Source organism: Cannabis sativa, chromosome X (genome assembly GCF_029168945.1).
Source record: "Cannabis sativa cultivar Pink pepper isolate KNU-18-1 chromosome X, ASM2916894v1, whole genome shotgun sequence".
NCBI lineage: Eukaryota > Viridiplantae > Streptophyta > Magnoliopsida > Rosales > Cannabaceae > Cannabis > Cannabis sativa.
The window spans coordinates 58,258,596-58,284,033 of NC_083610.1; the positions used below are offsets into that span (position 1 = coordinate 58,258,596).

Here is a 25,438-nt window from a genome sequence, read left to right on the forward strand (position 1 = left end):
TTTTAATGCCAAATAATTCAAACCTAACCCTATGTGGAATGCTATAAATAGATAGTGAATGCTTCAGGAAATTTACACTTTTACTTCTGGTTTCCTTCAGAGAAAAACCTGAGCCTTCGCTTTCTAAACCCTAGCCGCCACCTTCATACTCTTCTTCTGCCTTGAATAATTTCGAACCTCTTAGTGTTAGAGTAGTGCCCACACACAGCAAGTGATACCTCAATCATAGTGAGGAAGATCGTGAAGAAAGACATTCAACAAGAAGGAGATTCAACATTAAATGAAGGAGAGAAAGAGATCCAGGTTCAGATCTTGATAATACTCTGCGACAGAAAGGATACAAGGGTTAGAGATCTGAACGGAAGGAGACATAATATTCCGCTGCACCCAATGTAAGGTTTCTCATACTTTATATGTGTTATTTTATGATCGTTTTAGAAGTTCATATTTAGGATGTTAATCAACATACTTGTGAGTAGATCTAAGATCCTGGTAAAATAATTTCCAACAGGTGTAACGGTAATAGTAGTGCCTTTTCAATGTAGATCATCTATTAAAGGGTTATTGATCACATTAGGGTTATAACAATGGATAACTAATGACGTGTCTATATCATGGAACATATAGAGCGTTCTATTTGACTGAGAGTGCAATTCCAAGTTCTAAGTGTGGATTCAATGAGGAATTAATAAGTTAGGGAATTTACTTGGTAAATTCGGTTCGATTTATTGGAAGCTCGGTTATATAGACCCATGGTCCCCATACTAGTTGAGACCATACTGCTTGTAAGACTCAGTCAATTGATTTTAATTAATCAATTATAATTCTAAAAGTTAGACTATGTCTACTTTATGAATTTTCACTAAGCAAGGGCGAAATTGTAAAGAAAAGAGATTCTAGGTTTATTTATTAATTAAGAGACTTTATATGTCTAAATTAATAAATATATATTAAATGGCAATATTATTTAATAATTATTTTCAAGTTATTAAATAATTAGAATTGGCATTTAAAAGGTTAAATTAGAAAATTGGCATTTTTGAGAAAATGGGAATGGAAAATAACAAAATGGGAAAGTTGCAAAGTGAGACCCAATTCCTTTGTATGGCCGGCCACATTGCACAAGGAATACCATTTATAGTTTCCATTATTTCAATGCCATACAATTCTAACCTAAACCTAGAGGGTTTTCTATAAATAGAAAGTGTTGGCTTCAGGAAGTAGACACGCACACAGCTTTGAACATTGTTTCCTCTCAGAAAAGCTACACGCTTTTCTCTCTTTTCTTCTCTCTAAATTTCGAAACACTTGAGTGAATGAGTAGTGCCCACACACATCAAGTGGTATCTCAATCATAGTATGTAAGACTATGGAAAATCTGCATCAAAGAAGGAGAAAAGAAGATCCAGATTCAGATCTTGATTATGCTCTGCTACAGAAAGGAATCAAGGGCTAGAGATCTGAATGGAAGGAGTCATATTATTCCGCTGCACCCACTGTAAGGTTTTCTAAACTTTATATGTGTTTATTTTCGTTGTTTTAGAATTCATATTAGGATGTTAATCAAACATACTTGTTAGTAAATCTAGATCCTGGTAAAATAATTCCAACAAGAACTTCCCGGAGGAAACTCCAAAGGTACACTTCTTGGGATTCAGCCTCATCCCGTACTTCTTGATTACTTCGAGGCCTCCTCAAGATCTTGGCCATCTCCTTCATAAGTCTTGGATTTAACCAACATGTCGTCTACATACACCTCCATGTTTCTCCCTAGCTAGTTTTTGAACATTCGGTTGACCATCCTTTGATATGTGGCTCCAACATTCTTAAGCCTAAATGGCATCACCTTGTAGCAATAAACACTTTTGTCAGTTTGGAAGCTAGTGTGTTCCTCATCCGCGACATGTATTTTAATTTGATTATACCTGGGGTAGGCATCCATGAAGCTAAGCAACTTGTACCCGAATGTGGCATCTACCATTCTCCATGAGATCAGAAAGCAATCTTTAGAGTAGGCCTTGTTTAGGTTTGTAAGGTCAATACACATTCTCCATGAGCCATTGGGTTTCTTAAAAAAAAAAAGGTTTGCAAGCCATACCATATATAACACTTCTCGGAGGAAATCGTTGGCTGTCAACTTATCCACCTCTGCCTTCACAACTTCTGCTCTTACCGAATCTAGCGGTCTTCTCTTCTGGCAGAATGGTCTCGCATCTTCTCGAATGTTCAAAGCATGACAGATGGTGTTACGGTCAATCTCGATCATATCAAAATGGCTCCATGCCAGCACATCCTTTGTCACATGGGAACTTCATCCATAAATGCCTGATGGAAATTACCGCCCCAAAGTCCACTAGGGTTGGCCACCCTAGTATTGCATTGTATGCGGTCAGGCAGTCCACCACCACAAAGGTTGAGTGCTTAAAAGAACTTGCATTATCTCCCCTCTGAGGGTGATAGGCAATTGAATCTTACCCATCAGCATTAGGTCATCCCCGTTGAAGCCTTGCAATTGGATAGGACAAGGAGTAGGTCCGCTTAAGTAAGCCCTATCCCCTGGAGCACCAATTTGAGCAGGATGTTGACTGAGCTTCCATTTTCCACAAGGACCCTAGAAACTCGTTTGTTGGCGATATGTGTGTCTATCACTAGAGGATCATTATGGGGGAAGCGCACGTTTTTAGCATCATCCTCGGTAAAGGTGATGGGAAAATTCATCGTTTTAGGACATTGTGCAGGAGACTGCACCAGAGCGCATACTTCCCCTTCTTTTACCTCGCTCAGATACCTTTTTTGTGGGTTTCAGGTACTTCCAGCAAGATGGGGTCCACTTGAGATTGTAGCCACGTGTCCGTCCATCGGAGGTAGAGCGAGTCCAGGAGGATATGGGGTTCCCGGTCCCCGTGCAAGTAACGCTACCCCAGCTAAGGCCGGTAAAGCAGAGAGGGTAGGTAATGATGTTCTTGGAGCTTGAGAACGCCATACCCCTGTGGAGGATTTACAATGTTTTGCTACTCGAGAACGATCATGTGTCCGTGCACGAACCCCCTGTCAAGGATAAATGATAAGGATTCGAACCCACAGTCCCAAGTGTCCCGCCTGGACGAAAGTTTCAATCTCATCTTTCAAATAATCACACTCATTAGTGGTGTGACCCTTCTCCCTGTGATACTCGTATTCTTTGTTTTGATAATGTCTATTCCTCCCTTTGTGCGACATCCGTGGAGGTTTTCTATAGTAATCCATGTTGCAGGTTGCTTTGTAGATATTTTCTTGAGCGTCTATTAGACTTGTATACTCAGTGTACTTTAGGTCATACTCCTTCCTTGGCTTCTTTGAAGAATCACTGCAATTGTGGCTTTTACCCCCTCTTTTGTTCCAGGAATGGCTTACAGTAGGCTCTGAGACCTCAGTCTTCGCTTGTCCATAGCTACACTACATCCAGTCTGAGTCGCCCCATACCTAAAAATATGGGTCTGCATAGGGGCGAGAGCGGAAGTAGTAGGTCCGTAAACAGTTGGAATTCGGGATGCAAAGTTGGGAGTAGTCGTGGAAGGAGTCAGAGTTGGAGTTGGAGGGACTCCAAAGGCTTGTATGTAGGCGTCCTCAAGGTTTGTGATGCCTTGGGCCTTCGCCATAAAGTCACTCAAAGTTTTGGCTCTCTTTCTTTACATCTTTCCCCATAGCAGAGAGCCAACATCTAATCTAGATTGGAAGGCCATCAGTTTCATGTCATCACTAACCTTAGTCTTGGCAGCTGCCTCCATCATCCTTTGAATAAAAGCCTTCAAGCTTTCATTATGTTGTTGTTTGACATTGGTAAGAGAACTAAGTTCCATGTCCTTGTCACGTGCAACAATAAACTGTTTGCGGAAAGCTGACTGTAATCCTTCCATCTGTCAATTGATCCTGGAGTTAGTAGTTTCCACCAATCTTCTGCTGACTCGGTCAAGGTTAAGGAAAAGCATAAGCCCTTGGCATCATCACTGACTCAGGCTACTTGCATCATTTTCTTGTACTTTGCCAAATGTGCTCACAAATCAGTCCTTCCCTCATACACTCAATATGAGGCATTTTAAAGCTCTCCGAAAGTGGCGTCTTCGTGATCCTCCTTACACAAGGTTCCGGGTCTTCATCTTTCGAGTCTAAGAGGACTCCACTTTGTTTTTTGACCAACTTGGTTAGAGTAGCTATTTGCTCCTCCAATCTCTTTGTGTCACTCCCGAGAAGATCACATCCCCTCATCTTATCACTTAAGTGGTTCCTGAGGTCACTGTTGGGTTTTGTGCCCTAAATAAAACTCATTTCAATATAATCATATTTACTTATTAATAGAGATCAGAAATAACATTTTATGTTGCATGGTTCACATGATTTATTTCATGATTATATATATAATGTATGAATTCCATTTAAGTCCAGAACATATGAATTTGTTAATGATTATAGTGTTGTCAGCACAGTGGAATATAATCTTAATTATATGTTCGAAAGTTTATTCCCTGATTTGTCAGAAAACTAGATTTAGACTGACATGGTATAATCAGCGATAGGTATTCTTACACCTTGGAAAAGTGTTATGTCCTTTCCAGGACATTGGCAAAGTTTACCAGTATCAAATGTATGAAGTATACATCGGAAGGGACCGATATTGAACTTTGATTAGATATATTAGAATTTACCGTAATATCTATTCAATTCAATATCACCTGTTGATCCTAGATCAAATGATCTTAATCCTGATATGATTAGGTTCAATCTCAAGAGTGTTATTCGTGTTCTTTGATTTGTTAGTTAAACCTACTTTTGGGTCAGGGTGATACGTACATTTTGGGAACGCGGTAGTGCAATTGAGTGGGAGCGCTAACATAAATATGGAATCTATAGCTTCTATCAGGCGAATAGAAAGTAAAGGATGATTTCCTTCGAGCTTAACCAAACGAAAATAAATGGTGGAGTACTCATTTCACTTAGCTGAAATATCATTTATACAGGGTTAAGTGTTTTAAGGATAAAATACATTGTAGGGTGTTACGGTAATTTAATCCCTTTACAGTGTAAATCATATATATAGAGGATCATTGATCAAATTAGGATTATAACAATGGATAACTAATGACGTATCTATATCGTGGAACATATAGAGCGTTCTATATGACTGAGAGTGCAATTCCAAGTTCTAAGAGTTGATTCAATAATGAATTAATAAGTTAGGGAATTTACTTGGTAAATTCGGTTCGACTTATTGGAAGCTCGGTTATATAGACCCATGGTCTCCATACTAGTTGAGACCATACTTCTTGTAAGACTCAGTTAATTGATTTTAATTAATCAATTATAATTCTAAAAGTTAGACTATGTCTACTTTATGAATTTTCACTAAGCAAGGGCGAAATTGTAAAGAAAAGAGATTCTAGGTTTATTTATTAATTAAGATACTTTATATGTCTAAATTAATAAATACATTAAATGGCAATATTATTTAATAATTATTTTTAATTTATTAAATAATTAGAATTGCCATTTGAATGGTCAAATTGGAAAATTGGCATTTTTGAGAAAATGGGAATGGAAAATAACAAAATGGGAAAGTTGCAAAGTGAGGCCCAATTTCCTTATATAGGCCGCCCACTATGCATAGGCTTTTACCAGTTTATTTTTCCATTATTTTAATGCCACACAATTCTAACCTAAACCTAGAGGGCATTCTATAAATAGAAAGTAATGGCTTCAGGAAACAACACACAATTGCATCTCATTCTTTTCAGAGAGAATTCCTGAGCGCCACTTTCCTCTCTCTTTTCTTCTCTCTAAATTTCGAAATCCCTTGAGTGAATGAGTAGTGCCCACACACATCAAGTGGTACCTCAATCATAGTATGTAAGACTATGGAAAATTAACATCAAAGAAGGAGAGAAAGAGATCCAGGTTCAGATCTTGATTATGCTCTGCTACAGAAAGGAATCAAGGGCTAGAGATCTGAATGGAAGGAGTCATAATATTCCGCTGCACCCAATGTAAGGTTTTCTTAAACTCTTATGTGTTTATTTTATTGTTTTAGAATTCATATTAGGGTGTTAATAAAACATACTTGGTAGTAGATCTAGATCTTGGTAAAATAATTTCCAACAGTCACCCCACGTGGCCTTGCCTTTTTCACTCTTATACTTCTCGTACTTGGCATCTAATCATCGTCGAAGGTCTGTAGTGGACCAGCTGTCCTCCGAATGTTCCACAATTGTCCTTTTGTCCTGATTGACAGAATTGCTAGGGTGGTTCCTCCGCCCTTTGGGCTTAGGTACTCTTTTATTTTTCCCCCTTGCCACGGTTTTGCCTCTAGGATCAGAAGGGCATCCAAGCTCGAAAGCATCAGTGGCCTTCTGCATCCTCGAGGGCTGGCTAGCCGAATTCGTATCTTTTTGAGGAGGTTGAGGAGCAAATTTTTGTGGGGGCTCACCCCCTTGCCTTTACCTTTATCCTTGTGAGGATTCAAGGTTTCGATTTCCTTTTGTTTGTGAGCACGCTCTTTGGCCATTACCTCCACCGAAGGTTCGTTTTCGGACTTCACCAAGTTGTCAAACTTATTTTGAAGACATCCATCATTCTTTTCATTTTTACAGTGAGCTTCCTCTATTCTGCTAACTCCGTCTGAGTAGCTTCTAACTCTTTGGTCACTTGTAGCAGGTTAGGGTCATGGTCATAATAATAACCATCTTTGTAGTACCCATCTCTCACATAGTCATTGCCATGTCCTCTTCTTCCCCACTCTCAGGGGCTGGTTGTCATCTAGGCCATTGAACACATTCTCGGCATCCTCCCTGTGATTCTCGGCATTGGTCGTACCTTCTTCTCTTATCTTACATTTTTGAGGGCCAAAGGCGAGGGAGTCTGCTTCCTCCATAACAGTGTCCAATGGAATTTTCTTGCTTATATTCTTTTAGGTATTTACCATGGTTGGAGTGATGCAACGACTAGTAAACTTTCCTCAGCTCTCAATGAAAGCACCAAAATGTTTATCAAGATTTTCGAAAACTAATTAATTAGAGCATAAGTATTATACCCGAAATTCGGCTGGTACTTCAGAAGGTGACACATGTTAATCTCAGAGAATATGAACCAGCAAATATAATGGCAATCATATTAATAAATATTGAATGGAATAACTCATTGAATGCAGAGTCAATAGGGTATATTTATAACTCGCAGATTGCACAGTCTTTAGGGAGACAAGGATGTACGAACCATTGAATCACGTATTAACGAGAAACAATTTCGTGCCAGAGGACGTAATCGCAAGGAAGACATCGATAATACATAGCGAGGCATCTACCTCGCAATATGTAAGGAGGTGTTGATAAGGTGAATTGGCTGTTAGAACACTTAGAGTGTAATACATTATACTAACTAAGTGTAATAGCTCGAAGGACATAGATAACGCATAGCGAGACACCCATCTCGCTATGTACAGGAAGGCATACTCCTAGTAAGCTCCAGCTCGCCGCCGGGGTTATTGTTGCTATTGAGAACTCCCAGGACATGATTGTCCAGTCTACAAGGCCTTATGGTCAAAGAGCAGTTCTTAAGTTTGCTCAGTATGCTGGTGGTCATGCCATTATTGGAAGACTTATGAATAAATCATGTCGTTTATGTACCGGGCAAGACATCTCAACGAGATATGTTTTGCGGCGTGTCTTAATCCACATCAGCGTTGACCCTTTAAAAGCAGTTTAAATTACAGCTGTGTGATTTTCAAATAATAACTGTATTTATTTACGTGGAGCCTAATTAAGGCCCACAATTTCGGGGAAATATTGTTGTGGGATTCGAATCTAAATGTAATTAACTGCCTACCTATGTTACTATAAATAAAGGCAGATTATACAAAAAAAGGGACGGAAAAAAAACCTTGAGAGAAAAAAGAATACACTGATGGTAAAGAACCCTAGTTCTATATTAGAAAGATCTGAAAAAGATTGACTCGTGGACTATGCAGAGTTAACTGCAAAACCACGTAAAAACCTGGTGTTCTTTCTGTTTCTATTATTTTTCTTAGATCACTTAAAATTTCTGTGCCAATCTATTACGAAAATAGGCTCATAATCATTAACGAAAATCCGTGTTAACAATTTGGTGCTTTCATTGAGAGCCTACGTGATAAAAGCTCAGAAAAATCCCTCCTAATCAAAGAAGGAATTTCTTCTCCATGGCTGATAATGGGGAAAACAATAACACTCATCCTGAAGAGACTACTCACCGTCTTGGAAAGAGCCAATGGGCTCACGGAGGCTACCCAATTCATGAACAACTCGTTCAACACGGTCAACACGTTCAAGAAGAAGCCAACGTGATGGTGACCAGAACCCAGAAACTGGGAATGAGAAACCCAACACAAATGCTGGCGGTTCTACGCCTGTGAGTGAGGGTGCCTATGACCCCACAAGATACGTACCGTTGGTCGAGTTGGAAAATCATCAATTCTGACGACGCTTGGAGGAGGCAAACCAACGAAACCCTGAGTTGGAACGGGAGGCAGCCGCAGCCAGGGCGGCACAGGAAAACAACACACAAAACCAACTAGATCCTGGAGTGAGGAGGCCACGAGGTAGACTTCGCGGCTCACGAACTAGGAGGCAGGAAATGGCTCAGGAAAACCCCCAAACACTCAGGAGGAGCAACCTGGGGAAACTAGGGATGCACTTGAAGATGAACAACCAGATGACCAGGCACCTCATCAAGAAGTGCCACAGAGACCTCGGGGATTTACAACTTATGTGAATGGAAACTGTGATTTACCAGAGTCTTCTCGAAGAAATGCAAATAGAAGTCAACCTCGGACTAGGGAACAGGAAATCCCTCGTGGTAACGAGAGAGATCTTGGGACTCAACCTAGGACAAGTGGGTTGCCCCCGAGACATCGTCAACATCCTTCTTGCACTGATAGGGAAAGGAGTGTATACAATCCCCAGCAAGGGACATGTATCAACCCGTTCCCAAAGGAGAAGGCCCGTACATGACGAGGCAAGTTCTCGCTCAGGACGTACAAGATCTCGATATCATAGTCGATCTACGCAAGGAGGGGATAGAACTCGTCGCGGTAATGATCGACAGAGTACGAGCACAACTAGAACTGAAAGCTACTCAAGGATAAGGTCTGTAAGTAACTATGACCCACAATGGCTGAATCTTTGTGAGCAATTGAACCAGAAGAAGCCTGACTTACGTCAATAACTCAATCAAAAGCAAGAGGATCCTATCCAATTGTGAATCATTGAGTTGGAGGAAAAATTTAGGAGATACCAAGATGTGAAATATGGGAAACTGCCTGGTTACGACTCAGACAAAGAACCCGAGCCTTTCCATCTAGACATTATGAGCATTGAATTCCCCCAAGGATTTAAAAACCCTCACGTCTCGTCATACTATAGGACTACGAATCCGGTCGCTCACCTAAATAACTTTAATACCATCATGCGAGCCAGCAATGTTACGAATAACTTACGCTGTATTTTATTCCCCACCATGCTAACTGGGGCAGCGAGCAGCTTGTTCAACAAATTCACCCATCACTCAATCACCTCTTGGGAACAGCTATCAAAAGACTTCAAGAAACAGTTTCAGGCAGCAAGAGACAGGCGACCTAAAGCATCTTCCCTTACTAACATAAAGCAGGAACCGGGCGAGACACTTAAGACCTACTAAGTCGTTTCAGTACAACTGCTGCAAGGTTTAGAAACTTGAACGACAGTATCTAGCTTACAGCTCTTCAAGCAGGGATCACGACTGATCTCTCGACAGTTGGAGGTGAATTGTGGGATTATTTACAAGATCGCCCAGTTAAAAACATCAGGGAGTTCAATGAGAGAGCTCAGGTGTTTGTTCGAAAAGAGGAAGCAAGGAAAGAGATGAAGTTGTTAAAGACTGGCTCGGGAAGTAAACCCAGCACTGTTTTGACAAAGGCTAACAATCCAGGAGGCTCTAGTACAAAGAGGAAAGATGACTCTAAGGAATCAACCAAAGATAAGAAAAAACAGAAGAAGCACGACAAGTACGTGCCAATCTACACTATTTATACCAAGCATAATGAAACTCTAGAAAATATCTACCTCGCACATGAGCACAAGGTTGCATTCTACAAACCTGAGCCCATGAGACATGCGAGACACAAAAGAGATGCAACAAAATTTTGTAAATTTCACAAGAACATAGGGCATACGACAGAAGAATGTTGTCAATTGAAAGACGAGATAGATATCCTTATCTCGCGTGGTTACTTTCAACAATATGTGAAGCGACAAGGCAATGGACAAAACCAGCCAAATCCGCCCAATAACCCAGGAAACCATAGATTACAACCTCCTCCTCTTGAAAGAGAAGACATTCTCGTTATCTCGGGAGGGCCACATCTCACTGGAGAAAGTAACAATGCCCAAAAGAGATATGTCAAGGAAGTTAAGAATGAACAGTCAGCCTTTGCTCCAGAATCATCTAAGAAAGCTAAGACTGAGGAACCTCCAATTATGTTCTCGGAGGAAGGCGCAAAGCATGTGAGATATCCTCATGTCGACCCACTAGTGATTACAATCCAGCTTCCCAATAAAAGAATAAAGAGGGTGTTGGTGGATAACGAAAGTTCAGTGAATATCCTTTATAAGGATACATTGAAGAAAATGGGACTGGAAAGAGCAAAGTGAAAACCTTACATGGTAAATCTGTGTGGATTTATAGGCGATAGTGTTGCCAGTCAAGGAATAATTGAACTCCCATTAACAGTGGGCGAGACGCCTTTATCCACTACCATAATGCAAGATTTTTTAATTGTTGACCTGCCATCAGCCTACAACATACTGTTGGGTCGACCAACGTTAATTGGACTAGGGACAGTTAGTTCAATTAAACACCTATCCCTGAAGTTTCAGACATCAATAGGTGTAGGGGTGGCGCGAGGTGACCAACTTCTGGCTCGTGAATGCTACCGCATAGAGCTACAGAATAGAAAAGCTGGTCATCAACTAATGGCAGTCACAACTGAGGAATACGAGAAGCAGGATGAGGATCTTCATCCTCGGATTCAAGATGAACAGAACCAATTGAGGAATTGGAAGAAATTATTTAAGATCCAAAAAATCCCACAAATTGTGTATTCATTGGGAAAAACCTGGATAACAAACTAAAATAGCAACTAATAAGTTTTTTAAGGGCAAACCAGGATCAGTTCGCCTGGAGCCGCTCAGATATGATAGCGATTGACCCTAAAATTATTTATCACCACTTGAATATCGACCCAAATTTCCCAGCCAAGAGACAAAAGAGACGACCCTTGGATTTTGAGAGATAAGGGGCACTCAAGCAGGAAGTGGATAAGTTGTTGAGTAATGACTTTATACGTGAGGCATTTTATCCCTTGTGGATATCCAACCCTGACCTTGTCTCAAAACCAAATGGAACTTGGAGAACTTGTATCGACTTCTCAGATTTAAACAAGGCGTGTCCAAAGGATTGCTTTCCACTACCAAGGATCGACCAGTTAGTGGATGCTACTGTTGGACATGAGCTTATTGTTGGAATTATTTTACCAGGGTCTTAGATCTACTCACAAGTATGTTGATTAACATCCTAAATATGAACTTCTAAAACGATTATAAGTAAACACATATAAAGTATGAGAAACCTTACATTGGGTGCAGCGGAATAATATGTTTCCTTCCACTCAAATCTCTAACCCTTGTATCCTTTCTGTCACAGCGTATTATCAAGATCTGATCCCGAATATTCTTCTTTGTTGAATTTGGATTCTTCACGATCTTCCACACTATGATTGATGTACTACTTGTTGTGTGTGAGCACTACTCTATCACTTAAGGATTTCGAAACCAAGAAGAAGAAGAAAGAGAGAGAGGTGGCGGCTCAGGAATTTTCTCTGAAAGGAATGAGATGCAATTGTGATACTTTCCTGAAGCCATTACTTTCTATTTATAGAATACCACATAGGGTTAGGGTTGAATTACTTGGCATTAAAATAATGAAAAAGTTAAATGATAAAACCTATGCATGTGGCCGGCCTTGGCTTGTGGAAATGGGCCTCACTTTTGCAACTTTCCTGTTTTATCATTTATGTATCCCATTTTCTCAAAACTGCCAATTTTCACATTCAACCATTTAAATGTACATTTTAAGTATTTAATAACTATAATTAATTATTAAATAATATTGTCATTTATCATATTTATTAATTGAACCATACAAAGTATCATAATTAACAAATATGCCCCTGAAACTCTTTCTTTACAATTTCGCCCTTACTTAGTGAAAAATTCACAAATAGACATAGTCTAATTTGAGAATTATAATTGATTAATCAAAACCAATTATATGAGTCTTACAAGCAATATTATCTCAACTAGTGCGGGGACCATGGGTCTATATAACCGAGCTTCCAATAAGTAGATCAAGAATTTAGCACTAAAATTCACTAACTTATTAATTCTTCGTTGAATCCACGCATAGAACTTAGAATTGCACTCTCAGCTATATAGAACGCTCTATATGTTCCACCATATAGACACGCTATTAATTATCCATTGTTATAATCCTAATTTGATCAATGATCCTCTATATAGATGATCTACACTATAAAGGGATTAAATTACTGTAACACCCTACAATGTATTTTATCCTTAAAACACTTAACCCGTATAAATGACATTTCAGCTAAGTGAAATGAGTACTCCACCATTTATTTTCGTTTGGTTAAGCTCGAAGGAAATCATCCTTTACTTTCTATTCGCAATATAGAAGCTATAGATTCCATATTTATGTTAGCGCTCCCACTCAATTGCACTACCGTGTTCCCAAAATGTACGTATCACCCTGACCGAAAAGTAGGCTTAACTAACAAATCAAAGAACACGAATAACACTCTTGAGATTGAGCCTAATCATATCAGGATTAAGATCATTTGATCTATGATCAACTAGGTGATATTGAATTGAATAGATATTACAGTAAGTTTAATAAATCTATGTCAAAGTTCAATATCGGTCCATTCCGATGCATACTCCATGCATCCAACCCAAGCTTTACTTTAACCAATGCTCTGGAAAGAACATAGCATTTCTCCAAATGCAAGTAAACTCTGTTGTAGATTGTCATATCAGTAAAACCCTAGTGTTCTAATAAATCTAGGAATCTTTAATCACATAGTCATGTTTACTTTCCACTGTGTTGACAATACAATAAACAAGATCAAGTATGTGAAAAGTGTTAGCCCAAGATATGTTTCCAAGAGGGGGGGTGAATTGGAAATTTAAACTAATTTCGGAAAATTAAAACTTTTAACACAAAATTATGCAATTAGTCAATTAATCAAGTAAAAGCAAGTAGTATGGCAAGCGATATATTAAGACAAATAATTAAACTTGTAAAGTAAAGAGTTTAAGGATTAGAAAATGCAAACTCTCGATTTTTACAAGGTTCGGTAGAACTATGCCACCTACGTCCTTGGTCTTCAAAGCTATGGACCTAGCTTTGAGTTCCAATATCGAGCCAAGTTAACGGGCTTGACTAACCCTTACAATCGGGAAATTTTCACCAAGGTATTTCCAAACCTCTTACAATAGTTTCGCACCCCCGAGGACTATTAACCTCTTTCTCGGATTGTTAAAGTGCCAATCTCACTATTTCCGGGTTGTTTACAAAACCGGTGCCAACCTCACCTCAATCACAATATGGAAATGTGTTTGATATACAAGCTAAAATCACTCTAGAAATATGATGATACAATGGAAACCTAGAGTGAAAAGCAAGCACACTTAAGATGAATAAAATCAAATTTTGGCTCAAAGTGTGTGAAATGTGTTGGTTTGGATTTCAAACTTAGAAGCTCCTTAATCTCACTTAGATAGGTTAGATATATGTAATAAATGCTCAACCAACTTATTTTTTGAAAGAAAAATCGAGTTTATATAGTGTTTGATGAAAAACTAGCCGTTTATAGCCGTTAGCACGTTTCCCGAGGTGGGGTCAGCCATGAACCGGAAGTCCGGATGGGAACCTAATTCGGATTGATTGCAACCGGACTCCCGTTGCCATCCGAATTCCATGATCGACCAAAGGGCAAAAGTGCCAATTTTCGGGACTTAAACGCGCATAACTTCTTACTCGATTATCCGATTTCAGAAATTCCAACTTTGTTCTCTTAGTTAAACAAAATGTAATTTAGAAATTCAATCAAAAAATTTTTTGGACTATCGTGTGAGAAAACTTGTTGCACAAGTTAGTGAATGGGCCAAAATTCAAATTTATAAAAACTTAGTGTGCTATGCAAATCACTTTAACAAGACTAAATTAGATTTATACCATTTAATTTTGAGTAGTCTTGATGTAGATGAGCCTCCTAGCTTGATTTGCATGTTTTTGATCCCAAGTTGATTTTTCCCGAGAGTTGACCTTGACTTTGACTTTGACTTTGACTTTCGGGTTGACTTTTTGACTTTGGGATTTTGAAGACCTCTTTTGAATAGGGTCTTGAGTTGTTGATCCCTTGATGAATCTTTTGCTCTTGATATGCTTGTTGAGTCCATTTAGTGTTGCTTTTAAAAGTTTGGTAAAAATACCAAAATATTTATTTTCTCTTTTAAATTTGCTACAAAATCAATAAATCATTAGTAACAAATAATAATCAAATATTTGCTAATCATCAAAACAAGGAGATCGAAAAGTTTGAGTTAACAATCTCCCCCTTTTTGATGATATCAAATATTTGATTATTTTTAAAAGGAAAGAAAAATTTAAACAAAGTAAATTGGATTAGCTCCCCCTTAATGTGTGCAAGAAAAAAAAATTTACCTTTTAATTTTACCTTGCATAAAGTTGTAAACTCCCCCTCAATTTTTACTTATGATAAAAGATTAGATACCAAAAAAAAATTTGAGGTGATGCCAAAAAAAAAAAATTAATCAATATTGTTCTCCCCCTTTTGATTCATCAAAAAGGGTGGCAAGGAATTCACAAAATATAGAAGAAAAGAAAAAAAAAAAATAATAAAAATAAAAACAAAGCAACATGCCAATGCATTAAAAAAAAACATAACATCCAAAATAACATTCAACACACCAAACAAACAACAAATAAAAAAAAACTAACACAAAGTCAAAAGGCATGAAGCCTTTGCACACAACCAAAAAAAAAAGAAAATAAAAGGAAACTAAATAAGCCAAAAAAAAAAAAAATAATGCAAGAACTAGTTTGGTGGGGGGCCAAAGCGATCCATGTATGCCCTCCATTGTGCCATCTCCTCTTGCACATTAGCAAACCCATGAACCATGTCACTCCTCATGGTGTTGATGTCATTGTTGAGGTTGGAGAATTGTGAGTTGAGATCATTTCGCAAGGTTTGAAATTGGTTGTCAACCGAGGTGTGAAGACGAGTGAAAGCTTCCTCAAGGTTGAATTGGGAAAAAGTAGGCATGGGAGGAGCTTGAGGAGGCATGTCTTCTTCTTCTTCTTCTTCTTCTTCTTCACTTTCACTTGCGGGCAAATTAATTTCTTCATCATCACTCTCCAAATCAATTTGCATTCTTTGCCCTCTTTTGGGTGTGAACACCCACTCATTGTTAAGGAATTTGTAACCCATAGCCTTGAAAGTTTTGGATCCTAGAATGTCACTAGAGGTAGGATCATTTTTCTTTTCATGTAGGGTAGGAATTCCTAAGAGAGGAAAAAGGTAGCTACAGAAGAAAACCAAAGTATGCCTTAATCATATTAGGCTTGTCCACATCAAGTATGAATTTTAAAATAAGATAGCCTAGGTTGATGGGTGTGGTTTTGGCTATAATGAGATGCATGAGTAATTGATCAATGGAATTGATCTCATCTTGGTGGCCACTTCTAGGAGCAAGATTTGCAACAATAAATTTGTGGAGGATTTTAGCCTCTAAAGTGAGTTGGTGTCTTTTTGGTCTCATAATAAAAGGGCCATCACCACAAATATTCCTAGAACACTCATCAAAGTTAAAAATGGCATCATTTTTGAGAGAAAGTTTGGGTTCAAGTAATATGCCACCATTAGGTGCTCCTAACATGTCATTAAGAGAGGCTACATTGAGTTCAAAAGCTACTCCTCTAAGGGTTCCTCTAACACCTAAAGGTTGTAATGTAGGTTTAATACAAGCATAAAAACCTTGAACTAGCCTAGGATACAATGGAGTGTTAATTTGAATAAAAGATGTCCATCCTAGGGTATCAAAATGATGACTAAAATCAACACAATCAAGGCTAGGGAGATCACAAATTTTACCTTTGAGAATTTTCCTAGAGGAGAAATCATTGACAAACTTGTCAGGATCTTCATCATTGAAGAAGAGAGTGGGCTCTTGCCTTGCTTTTGCCCTTATTTCCCTTTGTTGAATTGCACTAGCCATTTTCTTGGGAGCTCTTGAGGAGGAAGCCATTGAAGAACACACTTCTCTTTTTTTTTTTTTAAATTATTTGGAAGATGAGAATGAGGCTTTGAAAGAGAGAATTTTAGAGAGAAGGAGATGGTGGTCACATTTTAGGGTTGAAAAAACTGAATGGGGGAAGAAAAATTCGGTGGTAGGGTTTAAAAAGGGAAAAAATCGCATGAAAATGACAAAAATGCCCCCTTTGCTGATCCTGTGCCATCCGGAATTCCGGATGGTACAACCGGAATTCCGGTTGGTACAGGACCAGCAGAAAAAAAGTTTCTAAAAGTGGGCTAAAAAATCCAATTTTGACCCAAATGACCCCAAACCAATTCTAATACCTTTAATATGATAAAACAAAATTGCTCAAACAAGAAAATCTGAAAAATAATGAAAAATGACGATTTACGGTAAGTTTTTCGAAAATTGTCAAGAAAACTAGAACCGTACCAAAAATGAGTTTTATGCAACGAAATTGAAAAATTCTTTTTCCAGCAGTTTTATAAAATAAAATGTGAGGTGTACAAACTTACGGAATCGAAAAATGTTGAAAAATGAGAGAGTTTGGCGAAAAACACTCTTTTAGGCCTAAAAATCTAAAAATTCAACAAGTGAGGTACCAAAAATTTGTTTCATGCAAATTTCAATCAAGGCAAACCTATAGGCATACTAAATACACTCTATTTCACATATTCAAGCATATAGACACATAAGAAAATCAAATATGCAAAAATTCACATGTTCAAAAACAAGTCCAAAGTTCACCAAAAATCCACATTTTGACCTATAATTTTAAGTTTTTCAACAAGGAGAGTTCATATAGGTCAAGTATCAATAAATTTTCTCATCTATGCATATAAATCTCATTAATATCATATTTGGAACAATTATGCATAAATAAGTAAGTAAAGAGATATAAAATTTTTCATAGCTAGCAAACCTTATATTTCATCTAAGTTGGTCATTCCTAGCTCTCTTCTAATGAAACTAAATCTCTCATCACTAAGAGGCTTGGTGAATATATCCGCTAATTGGAATTCGGTGCTTACAAAGTCTAGCATAATATCACCTCTTTGGATATGATCTCTAAGGAAGTGGTGCCTTATGTCAATATGCTTGGCTCTAGAATGCAATATTGGATTCTTAGAGAGGTTAATGGCACTAGTGTTATCACACTTTATGGGTGTACATTCAAAATCAATATCAAAATCCTTAAGAGTTTGTTTCATCCAAAGTATTTGTGCACAACAACTACCACGCGCTATATATTCGGCTTCGGTTGTGGAGAGAGCTACCGAGTTTTGTTTCTTGCTAAACCATGACACTAAGGAATTTCCTAAAAAGTGACAAGTTCCACTAGTACATTTTCTATCCGTCTTACAACCGCAAAGCTTCGCATCCGAGTAGCTAACTATTTCAAAGTTTGAGTTCTTGGGGTACCAAAGTCCTAGATTCATTGTGCCTATCAAGTATCTAAATATTCTTTTAACGGCACTTAAGTGGGATTCTTTAGGACAAGATTGGTACCTAGCACAAAGACCAACACTAAACAAAATATCCGGTCTACTAGCGGTTAAATATAATAAAGAGCCAATCATACCTCGATACTTGGTGATGTCCACATTCTTACCGCTTTCATCTTTGTCCATCTTTATGGATGTGCTCATGGGTGTATTCATGGACTTTGCATTTGCCAAGTCAAACTTTTGAAGGAGATCCTTGATGTACTTAGTTTGACCTATGAATATGCCATCCTTTTGTTGCTTGATTTGAAGTCCAAGAAAAAAGTTGAGTTCTCCCATCATGCTCATCTCAAACTCACTATGCATACACTTAGAAAATTCTTCACAAAGAGCATCATTAGTAGCACCAAAGATAATATCATCAACATAAATTTGTACTATAATAATGTCTTTGGATTTTCTTTTTATAAAAAGTGTATTATCCGCTTTTCCCATTGAAAAACCATTTGAAATAAGAAAAGTGCTTAGTCTTTCATACCAAGCTCTAGGAGCTTGCTTTAAACCATATAAAGCCTTTTTCAATTTGTAAACATGGTTAGGGTATTTATGATTTTGAAAACCGGGTGGTTGAGAGACATAAACCTCTTCCATAATGTACCCATTTAAGAATGCGCTTTTTACATCCATTTGATACAAGATAAAATTCTTGTGGCATGCAAAAGCTAACAACATTCTAATGGACTCAAGTCTTGCTACCGGGCAAAGGTTTCCTCATACTCAATTCCTTCTTCTTGATTGTAACCTTGGGCCACTAATCTAGCCTTGTTACGCACAATGACCCCATGCTCATCTACCTTATTTCTATAGACCCATTTTGTTCCAATCACCGATTGATGTGACTAACTTGGAACTAACTCCCAAACATTATTTCTTATAAATTGATTTATTTCTTCTTGCATAGCTAGAAGCCAAAATTCATCAACTTCGGCCTCTTTAAAATTCTTTGGTTCAATTTGAGAAATAAAAGCAATGAAATTACACAAGTTTCTAAGGGAGTTTCTAGTAGTGACACCTGAGAAGGATCACCTAGAATTTGGTCTATAGGATGAGCACTTTTGAATTTCCACTCATGTGGAAGGTTAGAGTTCATACCTTGGCTTTCATTTACCTTTTCCACGGGTGGTTCCTCTTTGGGAGTTTGTGAAGGAGCATTAGAAGTCTCTCCAATTTCGAGATTTTGAACCTCATCTCCCAAACCTACAACATCATCATCTAAACTTTTGCTTGTAGGCGGTTAGTCTCATCAAAAGCAACATGAATAGATTCTTCAACAACATTAGTTCTTTTGTTATAAATTCTATAAGCTTTACTATGTGTTGAATACCCTATAAAAATTCCAACATCTGGATTTAGCATCAAATTTTCCAAGGTTGTCCTTGGTGTTTAAAATGTAACATTTGCATCCAAAAACTTTAAAATAGCCAATGTTGGGTTTTCTTCCTTTCCAAAGCTCATAAGGGGTTTTATTCATGTTGGGCCTAATGAAAACACGATTCAAAATATAACAAGAAGTATTGATTCCGCCTCGGCCCAAAAATATTTTGGTAATTAAATTTCATTTAGCATTGACCTAGCCATTTCTTGAATTGTTCTATTCTTCCTTTCGACAACTCCATTTTGTTGTGGAGTTCTTGGTGCCGAAAAGTTATGGTTAAAACCATGATCTTCACAAAACAATTCTAAGGCATCATTGTCAAACTCACCACCATGGTCACTCCTAACGGAGGTAATAGAATATCCTTTTTCATTTTGCACATTTTTACAAAATTTGACAAAGTTTTCCAAAACATCACTTTTAAGAGTCAAGAAAATAACCCAAGTAAATCTTGAAAAATCATCAACAATTACAAATGCATAGTATTTACCACCAAGACTAGCAATTCTAGAAGGACCAAATAAATCAATATGAAGCAATTGCAAAGGTCTAGTAGTTGAAATTTCTTTCTTGGAATGAAAAGATGTTTTAATTTGTTTTCCAAATTGGCATGCATCACAAAGTTTATCTTTAACAAACGGAATAGATGGCAAACCAATAACAAGATCTTTTCTAACTAATTTTGAAATAGAATCCATACTAGCATGTCCTAATCTTCTATGCCACAACCAAGAATTATCATTCATAACGGTTAAACATTTATTTTTACTATCAAAAGAGTCAACATCAATAACATACACATTATCCTTCCTTACTCCAAGGAAAATAACTTCATTGGTCAAACATTTTCAATGGAGCATTTTTGAGGATTCAAACACAACACGAAAACCTATATCACATAATTGACTAATACTAAGCAAGTTATGTTTAAGATTATCAACAAGAAGCACATTTTTAATACATGGAGAGTATATGTTACCGATATCACCAATGCCCAAGATTTTTCCTTTTGAATTGTCTCCAAAAGTGACAAAGCCACTTTCCTTGCTTTTAAAGCTTGAAAATCTTGATGGATCACCTAGGTCATATGCTTTGAACATCCACTATCCAAGAACCATAAGCTTTGGCTCTTTCTTGTTGATTCCTACAAAAACAAGTTCATTTGTTGGCTTTTGGTACCCATATAACTTTCGGGTCCATGCATGTTAGTTCTAAACCCTTTTACCCATTTAGTCTTGCCTAGATATGCAAATTTCTTTACATGACAATAGGAAATAGTATGACCATCTCTGCTACAATATGTGCATGTAAAGTGAGGTAGACTAGATGATTTCACAAAAAAATTTCTCAAAAATTTTTGTTTCTTACTAGGATCATAACCAATACCATTTTTTGAAAAAACCACATGATTGGTTTCCCACCATGAGATCATAGCCTTCCTTACCTCTAGTGAAGGTATATATGTCATTTTTTAGGCTTCTCACATGGGCTTTCAAATCAATAATTTCTTTCTTATGTGAAGCACATGTAGCACATTGAGATTTAGCTATAAGTTCTTTTTCATTTATTTTCAAAATCTCAATTTCTTTTAAAAGCATGTTGGTCTTCTCTCTAAGGGTTTGGTTTTTAACAAGCAATTTACCAAAATCATCAAATAGTTCCTTAAATGAATTAGACAACTCATCATATGACATATCTAAGTTATCATCATCATTTTCACTATCACAATCATTTTGGTTAGAAATGCTTACCCCATCATCAAGTGCCATCATGCACATGTTTGCCACTTCATTCTTTCCTTCTTCTTCGGAGTCCTCTTCGTCACTATTGAGCCAATCCGCCAACATTGCCCTTCCTTTGTATTTGTTCTTCTTTCTCATTGGACAATCCATCTTCATATGTCCAAGCCAGGCTTCTTGCACTCAAAGCAAATTGGTGGATCATCTTTGCTTTTTCTTTCTTTTGAGTCACTCCTCTTTTGTGGCCTCTTCCCAAAGTTCTTTTTGAATTTCATGAACTTTTTGTATTTCTTAGAGAAGAGTGCCAAGTCCTCCATGTCACTACATAAACTTTCCTCATCTTCTTCACTAATGGCATGGGAGGAGGAAGACTTGAATGCAATAGTCTTCTTTTTCTTCTCAACTTCCTCTTCTTCGAGCACTCATGAAAATTTCATGGTTCATGAGTGAGCCAATTAGTTCTTCCAAGGGAAGTGTTGAGAGATCCTTGGCTTCTTGAATAGCAACCACCTTTCCTTGATAAGCCTTGGTGAGACTTCTCAAAATCTTGGTCACCATATCCTTTTGAGTAAGTACTTGCTTGGGCAAGAGAGTTCAAACCATTAGTAATTGTAGTGAAGCGAGTATACATATTAGCAATGGTTTCATCCGATTTCATCTTAAAGTTCTCATATTGAGTGGAATAAATTTGAATTTTAGTTTCCTTCATAGCACTAGTTCCTTGATGAGTAACTTCAAGCATTTTCCACATATCATAAGCGGTAGAGGCTTGTTCAATATTTTTAAAAATATCTCTATCCAAACCACATATAAGAGCATATTTAGCTTTAGCATTTTTTAAAGCATTTTCTTATCATTTTCATCATATGCTTCATAAGTCTTAATTACTTCAACACCATTTATGACATGTTTAGCAACATAAGGACCACTAGACACAATATGCCACAAATCATAGTCAATAGATTGAAGGTAAGTTTCCATTCTAATTTTCCAATAAGGAAAATCTACTCCATTGAAGTATGGTGCTCTATTTGTGCTAAAACCTTCTAACATGTTATTTTGTGAATTACTTGGAAACGCCATGCTCTAGATTGTGAAATCTAATCAAATAATTTGAGCCCTAGCTCTGATACCAATTGTTAGCCCAAGATATGTTTCCAAGAGGGGGGGTGAATTGGAAATTTAAACTAATTTCGGAAAATTAAAACTTTTAACACAAAATTATGCAATTAGTCAATTAATCAAGTAAAAGCAAGTAGTATGGCAAGCGATATATTAAGACAAATAATTAAACTTGTAAAGTAAAGAGTTTAAGGATTAGAAAATGCAAATCCTCGATTTTTACAAGGTTCAGAGAACTATGCCACCTACGTCCTTGGTCTTCAAAGCTATGGACCTAGCTTTGAGTTCCAATATCGAGCTGCAAGTTAACGGGCTTGACTAACCCTTACAATCGGGAAATTTTCACCAAGGTATTTCCAAACCTCTTACAATAGTTTCGCACCCCCGAGGACTATTAACCTCTTTCTCGGATTGTTAAAGTGCCAATCTCACTATTTCCGGGTTGTTTACAAAATCGGTGCCAACCTCACCTCAATCACAATATGGAAATGTGTTTGATATACAAGCTAAAATCACTCTAGAAATATGATGATACAATGGAAACCTAGAGTGAAAAGCAAGCACACTTAAGATGAATAAAATCAAATTTTGGCTCAAAGTGTGTGAAATGTGTTGGTTTGGATTTCAAACTTAGAAGCTCCTTAATCTCACTTAGATAGGTTAGATATATGTAATAAATGCTCAACCAACTTATTTTTTGAAAGAAAAATCGAGTTTATATAAGTGTTTGATGAAAAACTAGCCGTTTATAGCTAGTTAGCACGTTTCCCGAGGTGGGGTCAGCCATGAACCGGAAGTCCGGATGGGAACCAGAATTCCGGATTGATTTGCAACCGGAATTCGCTTGCCATCCGAATTCTGATGACCGAATGGCAAAAGTGCCAATTTTCGGGACTTAAACGCGCATAACTTCTTACTCGATTATCCGATTTCAGAAATTCCAACTTTGTTCTCTTAGTTAAACAAAATGTAATTTAGAAATTCAATCAAAAAAATTTTTGGACTATCGTGTGAGAAAACTTGTTGCACAAGTTAGTGAATGGGCCAAAATTCAAATTTATAAAAACTTAGTGTGCTATGCAAATCACTTTAACAAGACTAAATTAGATTTATACCATTTAATTTTGAGTAGTCTTGATGTAGATGAGCCTCCTAGCTTGATTTGCATGTTTTTGATCCCAAGTTGATTTTTCCCGAGAGTTGACCTTGACTTTGACTTTGACTTTGACTTTCGGGTTGACTTTTTGACTTTGGGATTTTGAAGACCTCTTTTGAATAGGGTCTTGAGTTGTTGATCCCTTGATGAATCTTTTGCTCTTGATATGCTTGTTGAGTCCATTTAGTGTTGCTTTTAAAAGTTTGGTAAAAATACCAAAATATTTATTTTCTCTTTTAAATTTGCTACAAAATCAATAAATCATTAGTAACAAATAATAATCAAATATTTGCTAATCATCAAAACAAGGAGATCGAAAAGTTTGAGTTAACAAAAAGGGCTTGGATGAATTTATAAATCAAATAGACAAATAATTGATAAGGTGAACCAAAACATACACAAATGAGTGAAAAATACTTATGTTTCTTTATTGATATTGAATAATCCGGATTACATTGAAATAGAGTTTTATTTAGGGCATAAAACCCAACACTTATGACGTTCATGGATGCATATTCTAGATATAACCAGATTAAAATGCATGTCCCTGATCAAGAGCATACAAGCTTCGTAACCAACATAAGACTTTATTTTATAAAGTCATGCCTTTTCGATTGAAAAATGTTGGGGCAACGTATTAGTGACTAGTAAATGAAATGTTTGCGAAACAGATAGGAAGAAACATGGAGGTCTATGTCGTGATATGTTGGTGAAGTCAATAAAGTGGAGATCACACAAAAGACCTCACAGAGTGCTTTGAGATACTGAGAAAGTACAATATGAAACTTAACCCAAAAAAGTGTTCCTTTGAGTCTCCTCAGGAAAATTTCTGGGATACATAGTCAACGCGAGGGGCATTGAAGCAATCCTGAGAAAATTAAGGCTTTGATAGAAATGTCATCACCAACGAAACCAAAAGAAGTCTAGGCCTTAACAGGAAGAATGGCAGCTCTTAACAGATTCATCTCGAAATCAACTAATAAATGCCTACAATTCTTCAATGTATTGCGAGGCAAAAAAAAGTTCGAGGGACAGATGAGTGCGAGGAGGCCTTTAAAAGCATAAAGAGGCACTTGTCAACACCTCCAATTTTGGCAAAACTGATAACTGGAGAAACTTTACTCCTTTACTTGGTTGTCTCGAAAAATGCGATTAGTGCAGCAATAGTGCGAGAAGAGGGAAAGCACCAGCAACCAGTTTACTATGTTAGTAAAAGGTTACTGGGGGCAGAATCGAGGTATCCACCTCTTGAAAAACTTGCCCTATGCCTAATTCATGCATCTCGCAAATTAAGGCCTTACTTTCAGGCACATCCAATAAAGGTGTTAACTGATCAACCCCCGAGATAAGTTTTGTCAAAACTAGATGCTTCTGGAAGATTGATAAAATGGTCAATTGAACTGGGGCAGCTTGACATAACTTATCACCCAAGAACATCCATCAAGGGCTAAGCCTTAGCAGATTTCCTGATAGAAGGGATAACTCTAGATGAAAATCTACTTGTTCAGCGAGACACGAAATACTTGGAAGTTGTACGTGGACAGAGCATCCAATGAACATGGCTCAGGTGTAGGGGTGATACTAATTTCGCCAGAAGGCTTTAAGTTTCACTATGCCTTAAGATTTCAATTTGACACTTTAAACAACGAGGTTGAGTTTGAAGCCTTGATCGCTGGTTTAAAGATAGCTGAAGCGTTAAAGGTCAAAAATCTTATATGCCATAGTGATTCGCAATTAATTGTCAATCAAGTTCTAGGTGAATAGCAGGCAAGGGGTTTAAAAATGGCAAAATACCTAGAGAAGGTTCGGAAGAACTTGGAAAAGTTTGATTATTTTAAAATCAAGCAAATTCCAAGAGAAAAAAACTCTAATGCCGATGCCCTGGCAAAACTGGCCTCGCAAAACGAACTTGATGAATTGAACTTGGTACTGGTGGAAGTGTTGGACGAGCCAAGTATATGTGAAAAGGAAGAAGTTGAGATGATAGAAAACTCGCATACCTGGATGACACCCATAGTCAACTATCTTCTCCACGGCCAACTTCCAACTGACAAAAACGAGGCACAAAAACTCTTGTAATTAGT

The 25,438-nt window shown here is 37.4% G+C and overlaps 1 protein-coding gene across 1 annotated transcript; it reads left to right on the forward strand.

The window, feature by feature from the left end:
- The first annotated feature begins 24,337 nt into the window (after positions 1 to 24,337).
- On the forward strand, positions 24,338 to 24,703 carry LOC115717940 (uncharacterized). Its single transcript, XM_030646909.1, has one exon. It carries the CDS (start codon positions 24,338 to 24,340, stop codon positions 24,701 to 24,703), a length of 366 nt encoding a protein of 121 aa, XP_030502769.1.
- Positions 24,704 to 25,438: the final 735 nt, after the last annotated feature.

Coding starts and splice junctions, on each gene's coding strand:
- LOC115717940 (XM_030646909.1), top strand. CDS start 24,338: ATGCCTACAATTCTTCAATGTATTGCGAGGCAAAAAAAAGTTCGAGGG.